Source organism: Alligator sinensis, unplaced genomic scaffold (genome assembly GCF_000455745.1).
Source record: "Alligator sinensis unplaced genomic scaffold, ASM45574v1 scaffold297_1, whole genome shotgun sequence".
Taxonomy (NCBI): Eukaryota; Metazoa; Chordata; order Crocodylia; family Alligatoridae; genus Alligator; species Alligator sinensis.
Window position 1 is genome coordinate 2,604,028 of NW_005841848.1, and position 27,788 is coordinate 2,631,815.

A 27,788-nucleotide genomic window follows, 5' to 3' on the forward strand; every position below is an offset into this window, starting at 1 on the left:
CCTACACCCTTTACCCACTGCAGGAGTCTGGCAGTGGGGGCTGTTGCCTGGGACATGCTGGACTGGGTCCTGCATGCGTGGGCCCTGTGTGCCGTCAAACCGGGCCTGTTCCATACACACAGGACCTGACTGGGCATGGGGCCCCAAGTGACAGCTCGAGCAGCCAGGAGTTGCCTGAAGGCGCATGGCCCTGCATGATATGGCACAGGCAGCGCTGGGTGCCAGGTGGCTGGAGCCGAGCTGCGCTGCCTTGTGCTGCCCAGGGGGGCCATGCCAGGAGGTCCTGAGCACCCTGATGGCCGCCGCTGCTGCTGCCGGTGAGCTCTGGGCTGTGCAGGCGGGCTGTGGGTCATGTGGGGGGAGGGCAGCATGTGAGCCCTGAGGGGGGCGCCTGGAGGATTCATCCCTCCTGAGCTACCCCCCGCCACAGTCTCTCACACCTTCACAGTCCTCCCTCCCTCTATCCCCCCCACCTCCCACTTACCTGGGACGGAGCCTGGGTCCAGGTAGCTGCAACCTGCATTGCTGTTTGCCCTGCATTGGCAGGCAGCGTGCTGCAGCATCGGGCCAAGAAACAAGCATAGAGATGCTCTGCCTGGCTACCAGAGTGTCTTTGGAGGACCTGAACTGCCGGTTGCCTCAGGGCATGGTCCTGGACCATGCCCTGCCCTGCTTTTTTTTCCTGGTTTTGGGTTTTTATTTATACCGGGATATCCAGGTATCAAATTTTGAGCCCATGCTGCAAATATGCAGTGTGGGAAACAATTTTTTGGTCCCAGTATGCCTCTTGCCACGTCTCAAACTGCTTTGAGACGTGGCAAGAGGCACATGCGGGCTTGTCTGGACACGCCCTTAGAGATCTGCAAAAGAACATATGCACCTAAAATGGGAGAGTGATGCAATTTTGAGCACCTGAAGTCAAACAGTGATTCATGGAAACTATGCCTAACCCACTGACATCTGAGATCCTCTGGACACTTTAGTTTTCTGGCATAAACTGACTTAGGTACTGAAAGTTCAGCTACTTCACATGCTCATGGACTTTGTCATTTTGCATTTTGGCAAGGCTTAGCATTTAGATGTCTGTGTCATCCTCTGAGGCCCCCCCCCCCCCCCCCCCCCCCCCCAATGCTCTCCCTGCAAGGCATCTGGGATTTGCAACTTAGGTGTCCTGCACCTAAGTGTGCTGGTGGTCCCAAATCTGACCAAGTGAAATACTTATGATCACTGTGATTTAAAAAAAATACAGCTGATGGTATTGATGATGGCCAGGTGATTAAAAGACATCTCCAGGAAGTGGGAGGCCTGGATTTGTTTCACTTCTCAGCCTGAAGAAACTCCAAACCTATATTTTCCTCCTCCCAAAAGAGTGCCTTAACCACTAGATCAGTGATTCTCAACCTTTTTAGACTCCAGACACCCCAGAATAGACTTGAGGCACTCTTGGAAAGTGCCAGCTCTTAGTTTTTACTCTCTTTCTTCCTACAGAATAATAATAGAGCAGTTTTTATTTTGCAGAGAACTCAAAGACTACAACTGTGGATTTTGTATCTGAAAAAAAAATTGACTTATCTTGTGAATCATGTATGTAAACCTGATAGTACTAACATTGTGTGGTACCCTGTGGCACCCTTGAAAATATATCAAGGTATGCCAGGGTGCTATGAGCATGAGCCTGGTTGAGAATCACTGCACTAGACTATGGGGCTGGCTAGAGAACCTTTCCTGTTCAGATTGGCCTACTGTGTAGAAAGAACTGCTAAAGCCATCAAGGAGGAGATTGAGCAAAAGGAATCTTGATGTTTCAGCACATTTCCCTGGGAGGAAGGGAGCCCTGGGTTCTGGACCCTGCTCCCCATTTTTGTTATGCCATTTTATTCAACAGATATTTCATGAAAAATCCATAAATGATCCTGGCATCTGTCTCCTGCTCTTCTATGCCCCCTAAACACTCCTTCCATTATGCTGCTTGTGGAGTATGGCTTCTGGGGAAAATACTGTTGGGGATTAGTGTTCAAGTAGAGATTCCTTCTGCACCAGATATTGCCCCATTTCTTTCCATTTTAAGCACTTCGGGTAATATTGAGTCAAATTTTACATATAGTCATTTGATTTTGGTGATTTTTTTTTAATTTGATAAGGTTCCTTTTCTCTTTCTGAAGATGAACACAAATTATTAGTTGATCTAGGAATTTTCTCCATCTGTAAGTTGCTTTTAATTGTTTTCTAACTATTTCCATATACAGTAAATTGATATAATGTCAGTTAGTGGCTTAACTAGGGTGGGGACAACCAAGGATCCATCCTGTGTGCCAACTTGGTAGAGGCAGGTGGAATAAAATGGTTCCTGCTGGCACACAATTGTGCTAGTGGTACAGTGTCAACTGGAAGTGGCTGCAGCCCATGTGCGTGGCAACTGCCTGGGTACCTGGTCCTCATAACTTTGATGTCAGTGGTTCTTTCAAAACAAATGACAATGTTACATTAGTGATATTTATTATGAGAGCATTGCATATACACGTGTATGAGCACACAAAAGTATATCCCTAATAAAAACAGTACATTCTTTTCCCAGTTCCAGGTAGGTTATTTTTGGCAGCTCAGTCTTGTTCTTGACAGCAGCTATGGTATACGCAGAAATGATTTATATGGCACAAAAGAGCAGGCATACATATGTGAAAGGAATGTTTGGCACAGCTGCTTCCTTCAAAATCTATAGACAGTGAGCTACTCTCTGTAGTAAATGTGTGCGCTACAGATTTGAATCACCAGTTATTGCTACTTGAGCAAATGAATCTTGGCTCTCAAAACATTCTGACAGCACATTTTTGTAAAACGCTCATTTGGTCTGATTTTATCTACAATATTGTGTAACTGTCTGTGGCATGGTGAAGTCTTTCTAAGAAATTGTCATTAAATACTAACCCATATTGAGGTATCAGGAAGACAATTTTTAGTGTCTCAAATATTTTCTGCCTTTTTGGTACTTCGTTTCCGCTTTCTTGCCCATTGCATGTTCTCTAGTAATGATACCAAAGCTGGTATATAGTATTGACAATAAAATAACTATAGCAACCATTGCATACTAAATGTGAAAAATATTTTGCATGTGTTTTAAGGATTAAAGAGCATCCTCATTCACATGAACTATAGCCTGCTGCTATTTTAAAATGATATGATTCAATATTTTAACTGTGATTTGAAATAACTTCCTGGGAAAGGATTCTTATTGCATTTCATAACATCTCAAAGAATTTTTCTTATAGCATTCTTAGCAAATAGGACTAGAGGATCTGTCAGGGTTACTGAGTTTACACACCTTCTCTCTCAGACAATTGCATTATTTAATCCTTTTCCTAAACTTAAAAAAAATATCTTGAAACCAGTTAGGATATTTGCGCCACTACTTCTGTTGAATGCTTGTTTCTGGGTATTACTTCTTTCTTGGATGTAAGGCATTTACACATTTCAGGACTGTATCTTTATTCATGACCAGCTTATGCCCACATGTTCTTGCAACAGCATTGTCTTTTAATTTAAAAACACCCTTCTGTCTCCTAGAATTTTGGCACTTCATGTGTTTAAAGAGGGTAATCATATATACTCTCAATCTTTGGCTAAACAAAAGCAGCACTTTCATCATTTGGTTTGCCATTTTTGATTATCCTAGGATATAGACATGTGAACAATTTATCGTGGGTTTAATGAGGCAAAGCTGTTGTGTATCAGCTATTCCACATCAATTGCCTGTATGCATGCTCCTCTTGCCCAGAACCTAAATTGTAGTGACTTAACCCTCAATGGAAGAAGAATGAGTTGCTGAAGGTTAGTTTCCACTTACTCATTTAAGTTTTTTTGCTGTTCTCCTGTTTTATAAATATTCTGTTTCTCTTATTGTATGCCACTGTGGGGAAGGATGGTAATAAAAGAATAAAATACTGTGGGGTAAGAATATAAACTTGGGCAATTGCTGCAGAGAGGCTGATATGTAGTAAAGTCATATCCCTTTTACCATATGGTAAATTGTTTGCATGTCCAGCCCCTAACTAAACATTTCTGAATTAGTCTTCCTCAAACATTACCAGAATAGTATGCAGTATTTTAGAGGAAATCTTATAGTACTTTGTATAGTGGCATTAATTCTTTCCTATGTCTGCTGAAAATACTTCTCTTGATTTGTCCTAGCGTTGCATTTGTCTTGTCATGTTGGTGGCTTATAGTTTCTTCTTTGTTTGATTAATACACCCAGCTCTTTTTTGTTCTCATTTGTGCTTAGCTGGTGAATTTCTGGCTTATACAGAATTCCTGTTACTAGTCTGGTTGTGCATGGCCTTGCACTTCATAGTATTAAACCGTATCCCATTTTTGTTACTCCAGGCTTTAGGGTACTCAAATGATTTATTCTTGCTCTTCAGTGTTCTGATCCTCCTTCCTGTTGACAGTGTCTACCAACTTTTATCTCCAGATTTTAATGGCGCACACACCTGCTTTTTGTGTCTATATTATTGTGAAAATATCAAATAAAATCAATTGCAAAACCAGTCTTTGAGGAACTCTACCTGTAGCACTTTCCATCTGCAGGAATTCTGGTTATACTAGGATATAGTTATGCTAACCTATAGTAATATATGGTGCCAAAAAGCAGTGTGGGAGAAAGGAGCTTCCTGACCACTAGATGACCCAGTAAGAAAGAAAAATTAAATAAAAATGCTACTAGCGAGTAAAATGACATTGAAAGGAGTACAAAAACAGCAGCTACACATGGATAAGTTAGAACTTACTAATGAGAGTGCACGTGCGTGAACTTGGCAAACAAAAAATAAAGATGAATATCTCAACAGAGAGATAAGAGTGAGCATGAGATGGGAGATATGCAACTATAAATGAAGGTGTTGGGAGACCTGTCCCTTGTAGAGACCTAGGGGAGTGTGAATATAATATATGGTGTCTCTCCTGGTCAAGGACAAGCTTCACCAAGTTGGACTGACTGTTAATCAGACCAACTCCAATGACAGTAAACCTTTCTGAGCTTTCGCCAATGAACACGTATCCAAGTTGTGTTTTCTGATTGCCTTTGGGATCTGGAAGATGACTTGCTAGCATGGGCCTTCCAGGGCACACAAACTCCAGCAGTCTGCATATCAAAAGCAACAGCAACCAGATACTGCCAGAGAATACTCCTCATGCCTCAGATCGACACCATTTAGATAGTTTTCCTTTTGGCGTAATATGTTGTCAACTCCTTGTACACATCTTGAAATTCCTGTTCTGTTAGACTTCAAATCAGGTGTTATTTCTGTGACTGAATTTATACTTTTGTGCAAGAATTCAGTAAACAGTTGTTTTCTCTGCACAATCTAAATAGTTTTACCAGTATTAATATAGAGCAAAGTTTTGTAGCTCTCATCAACTGATACAGCCTGGCAACATTTAATGCCAGGCAAAGATGGCAAAGGAGATTGAAAATGGATATTAATGAGTTCATGGAATGTATTTATTAATGAAAAACAAGAATGTTTGCTAATCCAGAAGGTGTGATTGAAAGATCTTCCAAAATAGTTCTGCGTATTGTACAGAGATGTGATTCTAATTATGTTTTAATGGTATGCTTTAATTTGCACTGAAGAGTGAAATTACATGTAATTATTTCTAGGCTTAGGGTGTTAGAACTAGGCCATGTCTTATCATCTAGCCCTGATCACATTCAGTAATGCTCTAATCAGTTAAATAGAAGTATCTACCCTCCACTTAAAGGTTTACTAGCTAGGTCAAGTTCACAGGGTTAGTAGACACTGCTCCTTTGAGGCAGGTTACTCCAGCTATAGAGTATGTTTGTTCTTAACTCAGAAAAACAAGCCCCGCAAGACTGTTGAAAATTAAAATATTTTGAAAATATAGAAGAAACTTAAAAGTACATGTTCATATACCAAGTATGATTTATAGAGAAAATACAAAATACGTAAAATATGCTTCAATAAAAAGTGCTAGCCTTGTCAGAATTTAGTGCAGGGTTTTCATTTGTATGTCACCTGCTAAGGCAACAAGGAGTTTGGACTATAATGCATTCCCTTCAAGAAATGTTAATGATCATACTTTAATGAGTGCTGATAATCTTAAATGTTGTTAGATATGCAATATCCTGGCATGTGTGTTTAGTATCATGCTATGCAGCAAGCCAAAGTGATTGAAATGCACCTTGTCTTGGAGTTGGGTATTAATCATAATGAATAACAGTCACAGATTCAGATCCTTGGCTGTCAGCAAAAATTGACTTCTGGTAAAATATCTGAAGAACTCATTAGAGAGTTAGTCTTCATAACATCTTGGAGGGCAATATAGACTTAAACTTATATTAGAAAAGTCTAGTATTTTACCATCAATCGATTTTTATATGGTCATATTTATTAAAATGTCAAACATTTCAAAATTATTTTCCTATCACAGGACATGCATTGAATCCAGATCCTTTTGTACATAAAATTATTTCTAAATATGTTTCCTTCTACATTAAAAAGTTATCATGTTAGAGAATCCTTTCTAAAAATGAAGAGCTTTATATGTCCACATGTAGACATCTGAATCTAAATCAGATTTCACCATTACTGTCACGTTCTTTTCTAAGTGTTGGTGAATACAATTATTCATATTTTTAAAAGAGAGGTAACAACATTAAAATAGACAATAACCTATTGATTGCCACCAATATAATGATGTAAACAGTGAACTGAATATTTTCAAAAGGGGGATAAAAGAGAGGAGTTGCATACTTGTTATCATTTATAGCAGGGGTAGCTAACCTGCAGCATGACTGCCATGGGCAGCCTGTGTGTGTGGCACATGGCAAATTGGGAAGAGGGCAGGCAACACAGTAACAGAATGGACAGGGAGCAGAAAGCAGAGCAGCAGATTGGCCAGGGGAGGGGAATTGGGAGTGCCATTTGAAGAGGGCACAGGATTTATTTGTGGCACACCTGTCAGAGGTTAGCCCCTGCTAATTTATAGCATGATTAGTTGCTCAGAAGTATATTGTGATGTTCAGACAATAGGTTCAATGGGACAGTAAGCTACAGAAGTAGGTGAAACCAAAAAGCTATTCTGAAACCAAAATTATATTTTATGTACAATATTCTGGGTAATAATTTGGGAACAAGTTTGCAGGAAAATGGTCCATTTCTTTTGATTATATTGGTTTGTGGACTGTATTCCCTTCTTGAATTGTTTTAAGGTGGCAGATGATTAGTGAAAAAACAAAACAGCACATGCCCCAAATAATCCTTGCAATAGAAGCCATATTCTGGGACTCCCCTTACCAAGGACAATACCCTAACTCATAGGCTACATCAGGATAGGCAAGAATTTGGGTTGGAGAGCGACTTAGGGTGGTTTGGTGAGCTGTTGCAGGCCAGGTCAGCACCTTCTCCTCGCCCCTCCCCCTGCCCTGCTGGGCCACTCAGCAACCCCCTCCCCACCTGCACTCCCCTGCAACAGCTCACCAAAACTCCCTAAATGGTCCGGGGCACTGAATGGAGCAGGCAGACAGGGTCTCCATGGAGAGTGGCCAGGACCCCCATAGGCAGGGTGTGCTCAGCTGGGTGTATGGGATGTGGAGCCATTATAGTGGGGTAGTGACAACAAGTGGGTGGGGCCTGAGGGAGAACCACGATCCACTCCCCATATGGCCCCATGCGGTCAGTGTCCCACGATCCTGGCCTCCTGTCCCACTTCTGGATGCTGATGGCCACCCACCCACAGCCCCACCCCATCTGCCTGGCCAAGTGTGCCCTGCCCACAAGCGTCCCAGCTGATCTTCATGAAGACCCTACCTGCTCCCTCCATCCAGTGTCCCTGGCAGGGGTGCAGGGTGGATGGGCTGGGGTGGCTGGGCATCAGGGTCCAGTCTGGTGGCAGTGGTGATGCTAGCAGTGGCAGCCGAAAGGAGCCACCAGAGGTGACCGGAAATGGAGTCTGGCTACTGTGGCGCTCCAGCCCCACTGTGCACCTGGGGGCAGTGGGACTAGCTGCACATGCCATAGCCTTTACTGTCCCCTGCATGCCTGGGCTGCGTGGGGCCGAGGGACCTGCTGCAGGCTCAATCAAATCCCTTGGCAGGCTGAATCCAGCCCGCGGGCCATACTTTTCCCACGTGTGGGCTAAATAGTCATTCTCCCTTTTGCTTGCTCTGCTGGGCCTGTGACTCTTGAACTGAGACAAAGTGTCAGGGTAGATTGTAGTTAGATGCCCCTGAAAGCAAAGATAAATTACTTTTTTTGGGTGGCAGGAGATGTGGGGGTTGTCTCCGTCATATTTGTTACAGATGTAAGGACTGCCCCCCCCCACCCCCCCCACCCCGGATGATCATTTTATTCCATAGATGAGATAAAGATCAGGACATCTTGCCAATTTTGATTAGGAAGAAGATTACTGTTGGTACCAGTAATTCAGAAAACAGAAACCTATCTGCTGCTTAGATTTGTACACTCAGAATGGATTTGTTCTGGTAGCACACAGATAATAGAATGGTAATGGATTTGTTCATTTCAGATGGCTGATTGACAGAAACTTCATTATTTAGTTGTAGAAGATACTGAAGGTGCTTAATTACAAATCTAAAAAAAAAAAATTAGATAAACTTCTTCACAACAAGTCACATTAAACAGTGGGCCAGATCCTGGCTTTGCCTCTATCCCCTTTGTGATACAGAACTGGCAGAAAGCAGAAAGGGAGCTTGTGATCTCAGAATAGTGGGCATTTCAGGGAGAGTAGAAAGCACGGTAGTCCATGACTTGTCTTACCTTCTCTCAGGAACAACTTGAATTGCCTGGCACCAGCACTCTTAAACTCATTATCCATCTTAATCTAGTACATGCCTCCACTTATCACTGGCAGGGTCCCATGGCAGCCAAGTTTAGGCACACACCTGTGCAATCCAGAGTATATACTTTAGCATCTCATCCAACTTGCATCTAATTTCTGAGGCCATTTAACCAGCTTTGACAGATGGCCAACATCTGCTCAAGTCCCCTGGAGAAGGGGTTTGTTATCAAGCAGACAATACCCAAGTACCTGACATCTAAACACTGAATTCAGCTTAAAGGTGGTAGTGGTGATGACTACCTTTTGCCCAATAGCCGCGTGCTTAGAGTCAATGCCCAGGACTTGTGAGACTTCACTTCTAGGTCTCCTTCACCCTGATGGTATTGGAATACAGATCTCTCACTTCTCCCAGAGGAATGCCCTTGCTGCCAGGTTGTAGCATAGGCACTCTACATCATTCCTGGGGCAGCCCCAGAAACTGCAAGGGGGCAGCCAAAACCTCAAGTATCACAGAGCCAGAAGGAGAGCGAGGAAAAGAAAAAATGACTTTGTAGCTCAGAAGTTAGGGCACTCCTGTGGGAAGAGGAGTCTTAGATTCCTGATCTGGACCTTATGGTAGCAGCAGGCCGAACAGTTGAGGGGTATTATGTCATCATCCCTTGCTTACCCCCCTGCTGCTGGCAGCCATGTGTAACAAGGCTCTGTAACCCCAAATTCTGTGGTAGACCCTGCTCCTGAATTCCTTGGCTCACCAGGGGCCCCATGGAGGAAAAGGCTTCTCAGGCCAGATATTCAGCATCCCTGGTCTAGTGGCTAGGGTAATCCCTAGCCAAGGGAAGGTTCTTGTCCTCTAACTACAAAGATAGTAGTGAAAGTTGGAAAAGCCATTGTTGTCACCACCACCATCACTGAGAATTGCATTTCTTCAGAAACTCAGTGTACCACAGTCTCAGAAGTATGACCATGTTTTGGGTATCGCAAGTGAATGAATAGCTTGAAGAGGATGGGATTCAGATGCACCCTGTGCTCTCACAGATTCTGTTGGATACCAGTAAACTCCTCCAGACCTTCTCTGCATATGAAAAATACTCCCCATTCTGAGTACAGCGTACCTAGACACACGCACGTCAGTTATCTTTGGGCATCGCCAAAGCCTCTCCACAGACTCTACGATGGTACCTTATGGGTTGTTTTGATCTCCCTCATGGAGCAGGTGATCAAAAGCTAAGCATTGCTTTGTTTAAATACAGGCACACGCTGAGACAGTTTGAACCTGGTCTTATGTCTTTACTGCACTCTGAAGCTAGATTTGGACTGTAGTGAACATTACAGGAGAATAAATACCAGAGGCAGGAGTTGCTGATACATGGCACAATGCAGTGGGGTGCAGAGATGCCTATGCTATCTTGGGTACCATAAACAGTACAGTCACATTGTTGAATCAACGGTGTTGAATCTAGGTAATGAGCAGGGATCCTGATTTTTCCGATAAAAAATTGCAAATTCTCTGATAAAAAAACAAAAATCCATGGTTAAAATGAAAGGCCACTCACTCCCTGGGCCCTCCTGGTACCCCTCATTCCCCCACACAGGCCCCAGGCCCTGCTGGTGCCCCTCACTCCTCCCCCCCCCCTTGCTGGTGCCCCTCACTCCCACAGCCCTTTGGCACCTAGCCCTGCTAATGCCACTCCCCCCCCCCCCCCCCCCCCCTGCCTGCTTCCTGTGGGCTCAGGTTGTGGAGGGGCAGCTTCCCCACTGCTATGCACACTCCAGGGGACAAGGGGGCCCGTGCCCCCCAGAACTGTGTTTGGGGCAGGGGTGGGGGCAGGCTGCATTCTACAGGCTCAGGCTCCTGCCCTGCTGCCCTCCCCCGAGGCCTTTGCAGCCAGCTGGGTGCGACCCAGATCTGCAGGGCACAGCGGGGCCGTATATGAAAGCTGTTTGCCTTTGCAACCTCTGCACTGCCCTGGCGATGCATCCTCTGCACGTGAGGCAGCAGCGAGGGGCATGACCCTGTGCCGCAGCCCCTGCTGTTGCCACATGTGCAGGGGATGTGTTGCCAGGGCAGCGCAGAGCTCGCAGCGGCAAGCAGCTTTCCTGTTTGGTCCGCTGTGCTTTGCAGTGCTGGGTCACGCTCGCTGGGCTGTGGAGGGCCCGGGGAGAGCAGCAGGGAGGGAGCCCGAGCCCATAGTGGGGAGCCTGCCCACGCCCCCACCCCCACCCTGTACACAGATCTGGGGGGCATGGGTCCCCCCTGCCCCTGGAACTGTGCATAGTAATGGAGAAACTCTCCCCAACTCTTCTTGCTCCCTGTGGGGGGCCATCGCTCCCACTTACCTGTGGGAGCTGCTTTCCTCTGCCTGACTGCCCTCCTTCCACTCCCTCCCAGCCCCTTGCATGCTGGAAGTCAGCCAGCCTGCAGAGAGCTCTTTGCAAAACTGCAAAATCCCTGGGTTTCCCCTGTAAAATGAGAAAGCTGCACTTTTCTCCGGTGAGCAGGGAAAATCCATGTTTTTCTCTGTTTTTCCTGTGAGAAATGGAAAACCTGGATCCCCAGTACTTGGGTCTGTTGAGAAGGACAGTATATTAGACCAGAAGAAGCAGTAACCATTGGGAAACAGAGTGTAGTGTACTTAATCGTTCCAGGCTCGAAAGATTAAAACATTTTCAATTACAGCAAGAAGAGAACAGGAAGTCAACAGAGAAAGAAATGCAAAAAAGGCATCATGTCCTCTCTCGCACCATGCTGCCCTCAGGTGACAATGAGCTGCATTCTGCACAAGCTGGAACGTATAGTTAGGTTTTAAGATCATCCTAATCGGGTTGAATGTCATTGCTTTACGCAATGGGTGGATGACCAGCAAAGCCTACAGTCAGACTACCACTATTGCCTGTAAATCTAGGAGCAGTGATGCATCCATTGCGTTCTACATATTAGTGAAAGGCAAGCATATATGCTCTTGGATGGTGGCACAGATTGAGCTTCCAGCCATTTTTCTAAATTCCTGCTGTCTTCAAGTTTTGCTTCCATCTTATTTGGGTTGTGTCACAGCAAGTTTGCTTCCATCCAGGCTCTTATCTTGGTCAGGAAGTGTAATTGAGTATAGGTTCACTTTAAAAGAGCCGTGAAACTGTGTATTGATGACACTGCATACCAAAATATCTTTCACCCCTGGTGGAAAGCTAAGCTTTAAATAAAAGCTTACTATTCATTCAGGCCTCCAGCCTCTATTGAATGTTATCTCTTTCATCACAAATTCCCTGTTGATCTGCTCAAACATACTTTATCTTTGAAGCTATTTCTCTGACCCCCACAGTTCTATTGGAAATATTAGTGAAAATAATTATCACAAATGATTTACATTAAAATAAGTTTAATAGGTGCTCTAAAATGTATTTCAAGAAATCTTAATCTCAAACTTCCATTAAAATACATCTGATAAAAGTCCAGCATCTCTTTCTATGCAGTTTCCATGACTAAGTATCAAAGAGCAATGTAAGTATGTTTGAGCATGACCTCACTATATTGTTTTATATTCCTTCTTTGTATTAGTATCAGTACTTTACTTTTATGCCAGAAATTGGTGAATAACCTTAATTCAAAATACTCATAAGTAGCTTCTTCATTTTTCTTCCAAATGGTGAGGCAAGTTAGATACTGGGCACTTTTGACAAGTGCTTAATTGACTTAAAAGTACAAGTCTCATCAAAAGTCAAATGAATTCCTGCTCCTAAATCACTTGGGCATGTTTGAAAATTTCACGTATTATCCATCGATTTGATTTGTGTGACAAGGAACATATTTTAGAGGTTTTACTTCTTATTGTACCAGTTACCTGTGATATTCTGTAGGAGATTTTATGTGCCTTGCAGCATTAAATTTAATGGCAGTATTTTAAATCTGATCTTGCTTGGGGTTCCTTAGAGTATGTGCACTACTAATGTAATAGCATAATACTCACCTTGTGCTTAAAGCCTGCATTTGCTCTTAAAATACTCTGAAAAAATGTCTATAAAAATTTATATTTAAAAACCATGCAATAGGCAATCTGTCTAGACTGGTAACATTCAAGTAGTATTATAGTAAAAGAAGGATCATTTATTAACATAGAACAGTTTATAGAAGTGTTCCTTTTACAGGCAATTGATAAACCTACAGATTTAAAACATATTGTTACTGCAGTATTACAGGGAAGTTACAGCACAAAAATTCCCTGTTGACCGTCTTAAATTAATCTCGTCAGTGCTAGTTATTTCCGTGTTTCTTGTCATCAGTCAGCAGAGATAGAATGTGCACAGCATATTTTAGTGGCGAGCTTAGCACTCTTCAGAACTGCTTGAAAGTCTGCACTGAAACCAAATGCTCATAATACAAAGGAAAGGTATTTCTCCTTTAATTTACTGCTGTGCTTATTTGCCATATATATGCGTATGGGTGACTGAATGCTGAGAAATAGAATTCCAGTTCCAAATTTAACCCTCTAGTGTAAGTACAGACAGTCAAAAAGCCTGAGGCTGAATTGATTCCATCTTCACAGGGTAGTCTAAACTGCATAGATTGAACAGATAAACAAGTGGACAGGCATTCACTTCTGATTTAAAAAATGCAGCCACATGCCTGCAGTGGCCCAGGCCAGAAGCAGTGGGTGCTACAGTATGCCTCCCTGCTTGACTGGAGCAGACGGCTTGGGCCAAGATTTGCCCACTCACCCTGTGAGGGAGGGTTTGCTGGGGAGATGCAAAGCATCCTGGTATGCTGGGGAACTATGAGTTAACTTGAATATGGAGGGGATCTGGGACAGAAGTTCAATAAACTGATTTAACTTAAATCAGTTAAGTCTGATAATACATCCATCCAGGTATATCTTAAACTAGTTTTAGCCATTTTGAAAGCGGTTTATGTGCACTGAACTGCTGTTGTGTTACGGTTATGAACTGGTTTCCGATCACTTATACCAGTTTATGCATAAGTTCTGTCCCTAGCCTTAGAGTGTTTTTTTTGTGACAGAAGCCAAGCTCTCAGGTCACTAGAATTTTGTATTTTCTTTTTTAAGTACAGTAATTTGCTATCCTCATCAATTTTGTAACAAGGGGCATTTATACACGTGCTTCGGGAGTCAGGGGTGCTTTATTTAAAATGGCTCCAAGAGCCTCTCTAATTAAAGTGCTCAGACCGTCACATGTATTAGCATGCCACTGCTGAAAAATGGTGGTGGGGATGCTTTACTAAAGCTTGTCAAAAGATTTTTAGTTAAAGTATCCCCACCCCATTTTTCAGTGTGGGGATGCTGATACACGTGACACTGGAGTCTGTTGGAGTGCCATAATTACCACACACCAGCAGATTTGATTAATTGCATCTGCTCTGATGCACTGTAATTACAGTGCATTGCAGCAGCCTTGCTGCATGTGTGTAAGCACCCAAGGTTTCTTTAAAGTCCATAAAAAGTTTTATAAATACCCGCATCTTCTCTACTTAAATATACCTCATTGTCAACATCTTTAAATGATCAATTTTGCTCTCCACTAGCATATTCTCTTATGGCTTTAAATTGAATTGTAGCCTTTTACACTTTTGTTTAAACACTATACAAAGATTGTGGTTTTCCTTTTCTTTTTTGTATCTAGTTTTTATCCAGTTGCACTAAATTTACAATAGATATGGGGAATTTAACTCTGGCCACAGACAGACACTCATTTCAAGGTGTGATGGGATCTGATGACCCCAATAATCGTGTCTCCTGCCGTGCTATATGGGCATGGCAGGATGCATGATTTTGGGTTTGGGGATCAGATCCCAATTTTGCCCAAGATCGTGATCCTGAGCTCCCCCTGCAGTGGCAAATTGAATTGAAAGTCGGGTGTCTCACATTCAGCTGTTTGTTATCTGGCTCCAGCGACCTGCTGGGGCTAGTTTGAGCCCTGGTGTGGGCCCTAGAGCCAGCTGACAGTCAGCTGATAGTTGGCTGGATTGGGACCACACTAAGGCTCCAACTGGTTGAAGCCTTGGTGCGGTCCCAGAGCCAGCTGATTGTCGGCCTGTGGTTACTGCATTAGGGCCAGTTGGAAACTACCCTGTCACATGTTTAATTTAAAACATGGATGGAAACCAGCCACAAAATATTACACTCATTTTGTGGAATAATTTTGTGGCTTATTTCCTGTTTTATTGAACAATTCATTGCCTGAATGTGTGGCCAAGTTACTATTTAAGATGTAATTAACTGGTTAATTACATCTTAAGTGCAACGTCCGCCAGGGGCCTGATTCACAATCAATATATTATTGTGTGGCATGGCCATGCTTTCAAGAATTGTATTCTAAATCATACTTATACAACCTTGTAGTAACAAGGGGTGCCTGTACACATGCAGGATGCCTGCTCTGATGTGTTCCAATTAGAACGTGTCGGAGTGGACTCTAACTAGAATACTCCAGCAACTTGTCGTCACATGTATTCAGTGTCCCTGCGTTTCAGAATGGTGGCAAGGTGCTTTAACTAAAACTTGGCAAACAACTAAAGCTTGCTCCTTGTCATTCTGAAGCATGGGATGAATATATGAGAAGCCACAGGTGTTTTAATTAGAGTGGCTCCCAAAAGCTGCTCTAATTAAAACTCTCCCCTACCCCCACCCCAGAGCATGTGTATAGGACACCAAACCCCTCAAAAAACCCCTAAACAAACAAACAAAAAATCCTTGCATCTGTAGCAAGTATGCTGTTTTCAAAGGGAACGGTACTTTGATTTTTGCAGAATCTAAACTTCTTTTTTTTAAATAATTTTTATAGCAGTTATGTTTGTAAAAGCAGCATACCAAATGTGAGCTTCAGTGTCTTCTGAACTCAGCAGACTGGCAGTGTAGTTACCTCAAGCTTTTATCTTGCTGGTTTATTTCTCAATCTGGGAGGTACACTGTGGGTGCATCTACACAAAATGCTTACTGCACATTTGGCCTAATAACACTGTGCAGTACCGTATCATGGCAAAAACTGTGCTAATAGCCTGCTGCGCAGTGTTATTAGGCTAATTCACGATCAGCATCAAGAAATAACTGTGCACCAGTGTTACTGAACAGTAACTTTAGGGACTGCACATTTAGTTAGCACTTTATTAAGGAAGTACTAAACTAAATGCACAGCATCTAAGGTGCATTAATGAATGTGTAGACATGCCCAGTATGTTGGGTTTTTTTTAAACTGTGTGCATAAGAAATAACTATTTGTTTAGTTAAATAATGATAATATATAATGCAGGTACTGAGTGAGAAGGACATCTGAAAGATACAATGACACACAAATGTGCGGGCAGCTGTTATTAGAAGCTCTTAGCCATACATATTCTATCAGTATATGATAGCTAAAGAAAGCTGTTTATAAACAGAACTGATTTTCTACATATGCAGTTTCTCAGTAGCGGCTGTTCTTTGGGATCAGGATCCAGTTGCCTGCTTTAAGGACAAATCCTACAGTGCTGCAGCCAGTGTCATTGATGTGTATGACTGATGGACTGTGCTACAGACAGGAGATAAGATGGTGAAATTCATAATGGCTTTGTCAGTCATCTCTACCAGAATTTATATTGATGAAGGTCAGATTCATTGATAGTTTCAGACCAGAGACTAGTTCTGTAGCTGTTCCTGGAGCAGGAGTCCTCATCTATGGTTAGGACTCCTAAGCACAGTGGCAATAGAGGTAATACATCTGAAAAATAATTCTTGCTAGAAGTTTATTAAAGGCCTGAAAATGCAGTACATACACTACAGGAGTGATAATAGTACATTTTGCCAATACTTAAAAGTGAGCTACATTTGTAATTAAAAGGTAGAATAATTCTTAGAATCGTTCTTAAATCAATGGACTACAAAAAACAGTTTTTCTTTGTAAAGAATGGTAAGTGAATTTATTTTTAAATCCTTGTTTTAAAGTTACCATGGAGACTTAAGCTCCACAAGATGGTTGTATCCTAAGAGCCAGGTGCTTTTGAGAAAATGGCATTTCCAGTCGCTCCATATATGAAGCCTGTAAGAGTTTAAACATTTTCTCTCGTAAGATCATAGGAAAAAGGCTTGGAAAGGATCTTAGCAAGTCATTTAGTCCAGTCCCCTAGTCAAGAGAGGATCATCCATTTAAATCACCCCAGACAAATGATTGTCTAAGCTGGAGTTTAAAAAAATTCTTCCTACTATCCACCCAAAATCTCCATTTTTGCAATCTAAGTCCTTTACTGCTTGTCCTATGTGGACACACGTAGTTGCCTGCCATTTTCTGTTTAACAACAGTTTTTTGCATTTAGAACTGTCAAATACTCCCCCAGCCTTCTATTACCCAGGTTAAGTCATTCTAGTTCTTTGACCTTTTCCTAATGTCATGTTCTCTAGACCTCACTTATTTTTACTGCTCTCCTCTGGACTCTTTGCAATTCGTCCCAATCTTTCTTGAAGTAGAGTGCCCAAAACTAGGTAGAGTATCCCAGAGTAGGCCTCATCCATGCTTCTGATTTCACCTGCTCCGGCATCAAAAGAGGACATTGGACGGCTACAAATGGGGCGGGCAGTTATCAATTATTAGCTTCAATAAAAACAAAATCTAGATACCTTTGGATTCAGACTGCCCAGACTGGGTGACAAACAAAGCAGCTCCCCACATATAGTTAAGAGTAACTCTGATCTTGAGTAAATGCTTGGTCTCCAGGCTTTGTGGGTAGAAAGTGTTGCTGCAGTTAACTAGTTTATTGCATCTCATCCAACATGATTCGATAGATATTTCAACGTTTTTTTAAAGATATGGGTGTTATGGAACATTGGTAAAACTTGGGGAGCTGAGGGCATAGGTAAAGAGATGGTGGGGGGAAGGGGACCTAGAAAAGATATAATCATCCATTTTTAAGTACAAAAATCAATCAGATCTGACCCTCAGAGCCATGTCATCTAGCTCACAGGGCTCCCCATGGGTTGGGAAATGTGACGGTGCATCCAGTGGGCACAGGGCTGGTATGGTGGGCCCCATCCAGTGGGTCCTGCTCCTGTTCACTCCAGCCCCTTGGGGTACCCTTCCCTGTTTTTTCACCTACCGTGCCTTGATGTTGTTCTTAGGGCTTGGGAGGCTGCCCCAGTGGCCTAGGTCGGATCCATTGTGCTGCAAACTTGCCACTTGGGCAGTCACGTCTGGCCCTATTGGTATCCTAGAACACCAGGCACATTATGAGCTGTGTTGGTGGCATCCATCCATCCCTATATTCATGCCTGTGCCTTGTAGACGTCACCCCAGATTTGCTCTTCCTGGCATGTACAGACTTCAGTCCTCTTGACCTTTGTCCGCCAGTTACTCTAGCTGTGGATTTATGAGCCTGGGCCCACTTGCACTGACCTAACTCTTCAGTCTCAGTCTTATCATCAGCCACCACCTGGCCCTTGTTGACCTCTCGGTGCTCGGGCCCTAGTCTTCAGCCTGAGGCTGCCAGAATCTACTCTCTGGATCTGGCTTTAGCACCCCCACACCCACACTTTTTGCTTTTGCTTGTCTCTGTCCCCTATTTTGCACCTCTGCCCCTTTCAGGGTCCAACTCTGGCTTGCCCCCTGGCAACCCTGTATGGCCTCCAACCACCCTTAATAGCCACTTCCAGTTATTCAGTAATAAACTTAACCACAACACAAGGTACAAGCTTTTGAACAAAAACCTCCCCTGCTGGGTAAAAGATACCTTTCCACCCCTCCTTCTCTTGGAAATCTCACTTCTCAGGGTGGCTTGGTGCCTGTCAGGGCATCTCCTGCAGCCCCTCTCTCCAAGGAGCTCTGTTCCCTGCAATGCACTATCCCAGACTGCCTGCATTGCTCTAGGTGCTGAGTTTATATACCCTGGGGCCCTGCCCCTTTTGGTAAGGTGACTCCCTAATCAAGCACAGGGGTTTCTTCTTTTACCTAATGGGCAGCCTACCCCTCTCTGTTGCAACTTATCCCAGTCGCTTACAGCTTTTTTCCTCTGGCTGCCTGGAAATCTGTATCACTCATTCAGCTCACTGTGGTGCAGCTGGCCACATGCCAGATGGCACCCACATGTTGACCCCCCACTGGATTGGGCTCATGGACCTATCTTATGCATCAGGTCTGGCCCACAGAGCAACCCTGCATACCTCCTCCAGCATGCAGCCAGCACAACTAACAAAAGGAAGTTCTTTTCCACACAGCATGCAATTAAGTGTGGAACTTGTTGCCACCAGATATTATGGTAACTGACAGTTTAGCCAGTTTCAAAAAGTGATTAGACAAATTCTTGGAGGAAAAGTACATAAGTTGCTATTGAGCAGGGGGAGTTAAGGAAACGGTCTCTGAATTAGAACTTCCTAGACATTAAATCAGGGGCGGACAAAATGGCAGTTCCAGCCAGTGGCCAGACTCCATTTCCCAGCAGCTGTTATCCACATCCCTGTGGCCGGTTTCCATGGAGACCCCAGGAGAGGTGAGGCCATTACAGCATGGAGACAGGTCTTCCATGGAGACTAGCCCAAGCATTGCTGGTAGGGCATGTGGCTGGGTGGGGAGCTGTTCCAGGGCTGCAGCTGGGGCAGAGCTGTGATCCACTTCCGGCTGCCGTCTGCAGGCAACGGATCGCAGCTCTGCCCTGGCTTGCACTATCATGGCTGCAGAACCCTAAGCCCTGCCTTGGAGCAGGTCCTCACGTGCCCTGCTAGCACTGCTTGGGCCAGTCTCCATGGAAACCCTGATCCCGCACTGTCACGGCCCCACTTCTCCTAGGGTCTCCATGGAAACTGGCCTGAGTGACATGGGCAGGGGCTGCTGGGAAATGGACTCTGCCACGGGCCGAATCTGGCCCATGGGCCAGACTTTACCCGCCTCTGCCTTAAATTGTGGAGGCTGCAAGTGAGAGAGGAACAGTGGCAAAAACCCTGATCGTACCCTGTTAATTCTCCCTTTCAGCATGTCCTCTCTGCCGCTGGTTTGACCCAGTAAATGGCAGTTCTTATGTTCTTAAGTCCTTAGCCTGGAAAAATTGGGCACTCCTGATATAAACTGATTCTTTGATTATATTTGTGAATCCAAACTAAGTTGCTTGGCTAATTGGTGCTAGGGAGAAAAAGGCTGGGGCATTGGCTAAATTTGGTGTTTCTGCCTATCTTGCCATTTGTGACCTTGATGCTCCCACCCTTCAGAAATGGGATTAGGCTTTGGGCTATTCTGATTGGTCCAAAGCTCACTCTCAAGCTTTCCATGTTCACGAACTGCCCATTTCATTCATTCATGTCGTTCCCCCAAAGGATCTGATCCAAGTCCTATAAAAGTTCTGTAGGAATATTTTGTGATGCAACAAATACCTTCTGCCCTTTGTTTTGTGGGTCTAAAAATAGACCTCTTTTTAGCTGGCTATTAGAACAGGTAGGCTTAAATTTAATTTTTACTTATTTTTATTCCTGTTTCCACAACAATATTTGTTTTCAGTGGCATGGGTGACTGGTGCCTTCTGAGTCTTGGGGGTGTACCAGATCACCAAGGGAGGTGGGGAGTCCCCCAGTGGCCCATCACTGAGCCAGCGGCGAAACTGGAAATGCACTTCCGGTGACACTTCCATTTTCGCAACTAGCGCTTCTAAGGGGTACATGGCTGATCTCAGGGGGGTGTGTGTCCACCCGTGTGTACCCACTATGCGTTGCCAATGCTCAGTGGTGGCAGATGATAGAACAAGCAGCAGTGATTTCAAGTTGCAGCAAGGGAGGATTAGTTTGGATATTAGGAAAAACTTTCTCATGTGGAGGGTGGTGAAGCACTGGAACACATGTTACCTAGAGAGGTAATGAAATCTCCGTCCTTGGAGGTTTTTAAGGCCCAGCTTGACAATGCTATGGCTGGATTTATCTTGTTGGGGATGGTCCTGCTTTGAGCAGGGGGTTGGACTAGATGACCTCCTGCGATCCTGATCAGAGGCTCTAATTAAGGAAATTAAAGTAGTGGGGGAAAATATGCTTCAGCATCATCTTTCTGTTTTATTCATTTGTTAGAGGGATATAGGTTAGGCATAATTCCAGTCTGCGTGCTCAGACCAATACCTGCATAGTTAGAATTGTTTCTAACATGCTTCCTCATTTGATGTCCAGTGTACATAGATATTATAGTTTCTCACTTTTATAAAAATACAGAGTGAACACAGTTCTATAAAAATGCAGCCCAAGGAAGCTTTTGATTTCATCTCTAATTTCAATAATGTTAGTAGATGTATTAGCAAACCATCAATATCCTGTAATTTTTTTGTTGTTACTATAGTCAAGATCCTGAAGAAAAATATTTTGTTTCATTCTTTAATCTTGCTAGAAAATTTCACCTTAAAATAGGAACCAAATGAGGTCTGTATTCCCTTAGTGTTGTCTAGCATGTCACATTTGTTTTTCTTGCAGTGAGAGGTTTTTTTTAAGACTGAATAGGAATGGTTTGCCAAAATGTCCAGAGAAGCCAGAAAGACATTGCTCTCTCTTCGTGGTGAGTTCTACTTGATCTTGGTACTCATTTATTTCAGTAATGCTGAATATTTTAAATGGAAGATAGAGTAAATTAATATTGTGTAACTAAATAGTGTGTTATGTTTCTTTTGTCTTAACACTCGTTGTGGATTTAAAGCATAAAACCAGGCTCAGTTGTGCCTTTAGGGTGCAGCTCTGGAGCTACAGAAGGAATTCTGCCTTCTTTCTAGAGCTTCCCATTGCACAGAAACAGCATTCTTTCCCTTCACAGCCAGCCAGCTCTTCTTCCCTTGCACACCCCTGTGTTGCATGGGAGCAGGAGTCCATGTGCTTTAAGAAGTAAAAAAAAAAAATGCAGTTGCACATCGTTGCTGTGCAGTGCAGCCTTTCTTCAATGATTTGCAGTCTAACCACAGTATTTTCAGACAGTGATTGGCAGTACTCTCTGCTGGGCCCAAATGTAAAGTGTCCTAGGTGTCGTTCATTCCTATAATGTAACAAACCTGCAATTCAAAAATGTGCTCCAACCACAGTCATTGGCACAGAGGGTCATATGCCAGGGCTGTTGAATGCCATGCTTTAATCCTGTGTTAAAAATAATGAGATTATTGTTCTTTGCAGGATTTGAGTAGCAGTGAGCTTAGGAAGGACATCTACATCACTGTTCACATTATACGGATAGGTAAGTATGACCTCCTGCCAGTAGAAACTGTAGCTCTGGAAGACAGCAGGTGGTACATAAAAGATAGATAAGTGCTGGAGTTTTATTTTGTGATTTGTCATTCATTAGCTGAGCATCTGAGTTAACAGTTAAAAGAATAAGTTCACATTCTGCGGGGCAAATTGATAAATAATATGCGCCTAGAAGTTCCCCATGGTAATTTTATACTAATATTTCAAACACACTAAGCAGCTGAACTTAGAATCCCTTGACATCCATGTTTTTAATAGCATCAAAAAGACATAGGTATTTAGCATGTGAACAGTCTAAATATGATGAATGAGCTTAAAAGGAACCTTAAAAATCCACTCGTGTCCCAACAAAACAATTTGTTTAGAAATTTAGCAGGCCTAATTAGTATAAAGAGGTTTGATAAAACATGTGTACCCTTTCTGTGAAATAATTCAGCCTCCTTTTTTAAGTATAAGATAAAAAGAAATGTCAATGGAAGAAGTTCCAAGAAAAACTTAACCTATGACAGTAAAAAGAAATCTGGTTTCTTCCAAAGATAATGGTGCTTGAGGATGGTTGAAGTTATGAGTGTGTGCTGTATCTAAGCTAAATTTTAATAAACTATCATCTGGGATATATTGAGGTAAATCAAACTACGTTCACCTGCTAGTCTAGGTCTTTGTCATCTTGTTGATAGGCAGTGTTGTCAGTCAAGAATGGCTGTACAAGTGAAAGTGTATGCCATAAATGTTACCTGTATTTCTTCTTTATTTCTGAGGAGTACTTTATTTTTGTTGTAATAACTATCTGCTGCCCAGTGAGCCTAGATAATAAAATACATACTAGTCTTAAGACAGAGTGAGCAGTCACTCATATATTTTTGATGTATACTTCTTCCTTACCTTTTTGTGTGGTTGTAGGAAATCCCCAGGGCTTCAAATTCTCTCTCTTATTTAAATTGGCAAAAGACTAGGAAATATATCAGAAAACATGTGGAGAGAAAATGATGAATATGATGATTTTGGAATGAAGCAATTGAGTTGGCAAGAATAAACATTTAAAAGAAGGTCAAAGAATAGAGCCATTCTTTATGGCCCCATTTTCTAAAATCTGATAATCCAGATTGCAAAGGAGCTCTTTATGTCCATTTTGGGGATGGGTAATATTGAAATAATTCTTTTTTTTCCTAGTTTTTTAAGGACAGGGAAAGAACCTTCAAGTCTTTGCACTTGGATCAGTTCAAGAATCCAGAAGTGTTATCTATGAATTTTTATGCCAGTTTTAATATTCTGGTCACTGCATCTGCTGTTTGAGTTGCATCAAGTCAAAGCACCTACAGCTTCTGATTCTGCAGAGTTTAAATAGGCTTATGTTTTTTGTAGCTATGTTGTCAGACCCCATGAAAGGCCAATGTGGCTTTTCAAAAATCAATAGGGAACACAGTAAGGTTTCTTTTTTATTATTATTATTCCAAAAAGATGGAGAAGAAGGAACAAGAGACATGGCAAAGCCAAAAATGGTTTGATATCTTTATGCAATGACAAATGGCACTGATATGGGATTATGAGAAACCAAGGGTAGGTACTGGAATGTCTGAGATTAAAATAAGATTTGTACAATGCACGTTGGAAAATAAAAGATTATTTTCTAGCTTCTCTGATGCATGGAAATGTTATTGGAACACCTTGTCCTATACCAGTTACACACACAGGAGCTTTTTGTTTCAGAAATTGACACTACGTGATAAAGGTGCTTAGCAGCCATTGAGCCAAAGAGGTGAAGGCAAAGGTGCTCCTCCAGCTTCTTTGCCACAAATGCAGCCAGAAAGTTGGGCTCCTGCTTTTCAATTAAAGGGAAATAATACAGAAAAACATTTGGGCTGCCTATAGACATGCTCATTCACGTTCTAATTAGAACACGTAGGAGCAGATTTGATTAATTAAGTCTGCTCCATGTTCTAATTAGAACGCTCCAGTTTTGCTTCACTTTTACATGTATTACGCACCCTCATGTTTCAATATGGCCGTAGGCATGCTTTAACTAAACCTTGTCAAATGAGCTTTAGTTAAAGTGCCCCTGCAGCCAATTTATGATGGTGGGGAGGCAGTACCTGTTTGCTTAACTCTCATTGGCAGGGACAGTACTCCCTATCAGTTGCTGAGGAGGACTATTACCAGTGACTGTAGTTAAATAAATGCTTACAAAAACTACAGCGTAAGTGTCCAGTAATGTTGTCTGCCTCTAAATCTGCTACAGCATTACCCAGTGCAGTGCAGTCAGTGGATATGAAACACCTGTTTGGTAGGTAAGGTCAGGGGAAAGCAATCATGTCCCTTCAGATTTGGACCTTACAGAAGCACCATATATTTACTTTGTCCCACATCTTCTGCTGTTCTGATTTAAAGTGAGGAAAAGATGGACGAGCTTTTAAAACTGTATGTTTACCATTATTTAATCAAAACTATTGCACTGTCTGTAGCTATAAGCTGAGCTGCTCTCCTCCTCTTTCCTGTGGCTCTAGGAGGAGACAGTATAGTGGATTATGTATCATATTTGTGTTTTATTTGACAGGCCGAATGGGAGCTGGAGAGAAGAAAAATGCTTGCAATGTACAATACCGCCGGCCCTTTGGCTGTGCAGTCCTCAGCATTGCAGATCTACTGGCAGGAGACTCAAAAGATGACCTCATCTTAAAAGTATACATGTAAGAGACTGCTTCCTTTTAAATTTTAAGAGGTTTGGAGTTCATTTATATCAGGAGATATAACTAGGAGATGCATAGTAAGCAGTGGTCTTAAATTTAGTAGAAGTAAAGACCTTTGGCCCCTTGATTAATCAAAAAAGCAGGGAGGGAGTTTTACTTTTTTAAAAAAAAATCATAGTATTACAAAAAATGCTTGAAGACCTTGTTTGAATGTTTAGAACTTTTTAATGAAAAAAATTGCTTAAAGTTTCCCATTTTAATATTCAAGTAAGGAAAGATTGAGTTAAGTGTGCATGCATAATAATTTAATTATGTGCAAATTAAGATTATGCAATCTAATACCGTTTATCAAATGATACAGTATTTTTTTTCCTGCAGCTTGAGGGCTTAATTCTGCAGGTGCTTATGCAAAGGTCCTCTTAATTTCACAGCATCAGGGCCTGAGTAGTATCATTCAGTGCCATACCTTGTAAGAAAGGAGTGATTCACTGCATTCCTTCACTTTTTCTGTGCAGCCAAGCAAAGTATATAGCTAACAGCATGGCCAGCTTTACTAGCGCACTTCATAAGCTTAGCAAGAGCTACCTGCAAAATATATTTTGCTTCCCTAGAATGTGATTTTCATATGTTCATAATTATTATTTTATATAAATTTCTTTTCCCTGTCAACTACTATTTCTAGCCCTACATTTTTCAATACTAAGGCAGTATTTTTTATAATAGGTCATGCGCTTTTATCTTTCACTCTTCTTGTGCTCCAAAAATAGCTGATTTATTTTTGTTTCATATTTCCAAAATGATTTAAATTTGAGCAGATAATTAAACTTAGAAAATGTCAGCACAAAAGGTGCAAGTATTAGAAAGTTTTGAAAGGTACTGAAAAAGGGTTATTAGTATAGAAATACTTCTGCAACCCTAATTATAGTAGTTGCTGCTCTTGCCACAGTAGTTCAACCTTTAAATAAAATTACACCAAAGCGCTCATGAAACTATGTGAAAATTAGGGAAATAAAGATACAGCTAAAATTTGAGTTTGAAAAATAATCTTGAGTATAAGAGAACTTGGTTTATAGTAATTAACCTATTAATACATGACAGTGGTTTTAATTTTTGTGCCAACTGGAACACAATATATTTCTTGAAAATAAAAATTGCATCCTTCCTAGTCTCCTGATCTGAAAAGGTTTTAAAACTTTCTCTTTTTTTCTTTTGGTATATTTTACAAGCGCCTGGATAACTCCACTCTCAACTCTCATAAAATCAAAGGTCCAGATCTGTAATTGAACATGCCTATATGGTTTTTGCAGATTCCTTTTAAAGTCAGCTGGGGTTCCGGAGTTCACTTTGAAGAGTCTTCAGAGAGTTGGAGCCATAATTATAAAACACTGAAATCAGTCTCACCAGTCATAACAAACTCACTATGAAATACTGAGCTATATTTATTAGGAATTGATTATTACTTGTGCTGTGAAATAGTAACAAGCAAATTAAGTCCCCGTTTTCCCCCCAGTGCTTTCACACATGCTTAATTTTACTCACACAAGTAGTCAGTGGGACTACCCATGTGTTAAACAGGATCGGTATAGGCACATTTTTATAGCCTCATGGTTGCTTTTTTTGTCTCAGTAATATAAAGAAACAGAATGTTTGGAACCTTCTGTTACAACCTATGGGTTAAAATAAATGCACCTTCCTATTCGTTCACAGAATTAATGCACTTTGAAAATGTATATTTTTGTGTTTAAGCATATGTCATGTCTTTATGCCTCTGTCTGCCTCATTATAACAAAAAGCAGTGCTTTTCAGGTCTTGCTGAAATGCCTCACTATATCCAAATGATAAACGGGTACTTCTATAATTCCTGAAAAAAAGCAGGCAGAGTAATCAGTTATATATAATGAAACAAAAGAATTGCATAACTGAAACAGCAAAAAAAAAGTATAAAAGGTTAACAAGGCAGTTACTACAGGAGACTGGAAAATCAAAAAATTCACTCCAAATGTTATTATTTTAAGTGAATGGGTTTATTAAATAGCAGATGAGATTTTGTCTTATAGTAGATTGGAAGAAAGTTCAATTTCCTAGATGCAGTGGCACAGAACATATAACTCCCTGTTGACCTTGGACTCAAGATGTTAAGAAATATTCTGTGGCATGATCTGTTCCAAGGGTATAACATTGAGATGCTGTAGCCATGCACGTTAGGGACACCTGTACCATTCAGGGTTAGTACTTGAGTTTTGATGGTACTCCAGTCTTTAATAGGCACACATCTCTTTTTCCCCACTGTGCTGACTTAGCACCTTTGGAAGCAGTGATACTGAAGGCAATTCACTGTGATGGTGGGGAGGTGGGCTAAGTTTAATTTGACTTTAATTTCTTGGCAGAATAGATTAAAGTGTTCTGTTGGATGCCATAGTGTTAAATTATATATATATATATATATGTGTGTGTGTGTGTGTGTGTGTGTGTATGTATGTGTGTGTGTGTGTGTATATATATATATATATATATATATATATAAATTATCTATTACATTCTGCTTTTGGAGTCTTTTGGTGACAGAAAAAAGTGGCCTCAGACCTGCAGATTGGGTGGATTTGATAAAAATGACTAATTTGAATCTAAATAATGATACAGAGATTGGTCATGCTCAGGTAGCAGCATTCTAATACTTTTAATTAAAAGCCATTGAAAACATTGTAATTTGAAGTCTGTGGTGAGAGCTTTTGCATTTACTATGCAGTGTAATTTGCTCTATAATGGCTACCTCCTATAGGTAACTGCCTATTTTAAATAACCATCTTAGTGTCTTAGCACACAGGTTTGTTTGCCTTGTAATTAAAGAGCACCTTTCTTTAACATCCTGTTTCCACCCTCTGCATTGATAGAGGCTAGACACACATAACAATTGAACTATTTCAAAATGTCACTGATTGGGAACTTGGGGTGAAACTGAGCAGCCCGCCCAGCATGGCTTGCAGTGGGCTAGTGTTGGGGAATTGCTTGCACTCATGCTTTGGGAGTCCCAGAGGGTGGGTGACCTGTGGCTGGGAGCCGTCATAGTTTCATAGTTTCATAGTAGCTAGGGTCAGGAGGGACCTGAACAGATCATCTAGCCTGACCCCCT

General features: G+C 42.0%; 1 protein-coding gene across 1 annotated transcript in view; it reads left to right on the plus strand.

Moving 5' to 3' along the window:
• Window positions 1-27,788, plus strand: part of DOCK4 (dedicator of cytokinesis 4) — a gene marked incomplete at its 5' end in the record, with an annotated part of 280,590 nt that overhangs the window by 65,326 nt on the left and 187,476 nt on the right. Inside the window, 3 exons of the mRNA XM_025208759.1 lie at window positions 21,219-21,300; window positions 21,903-21,963; window positions 24,526-24,658. Of these exons, the coding sequence (XP_025064544.1) occupies window positions 21,219-21,300; window positions 21,903-21,963; window positions 24,526-24,658 (276 nt within the window). The remainder of the gene's footprint in view (window positions 1-21,218; window positions 21,301-21,902; window positions 21,964-24,525; window positions 24,659-27,788) is intronic.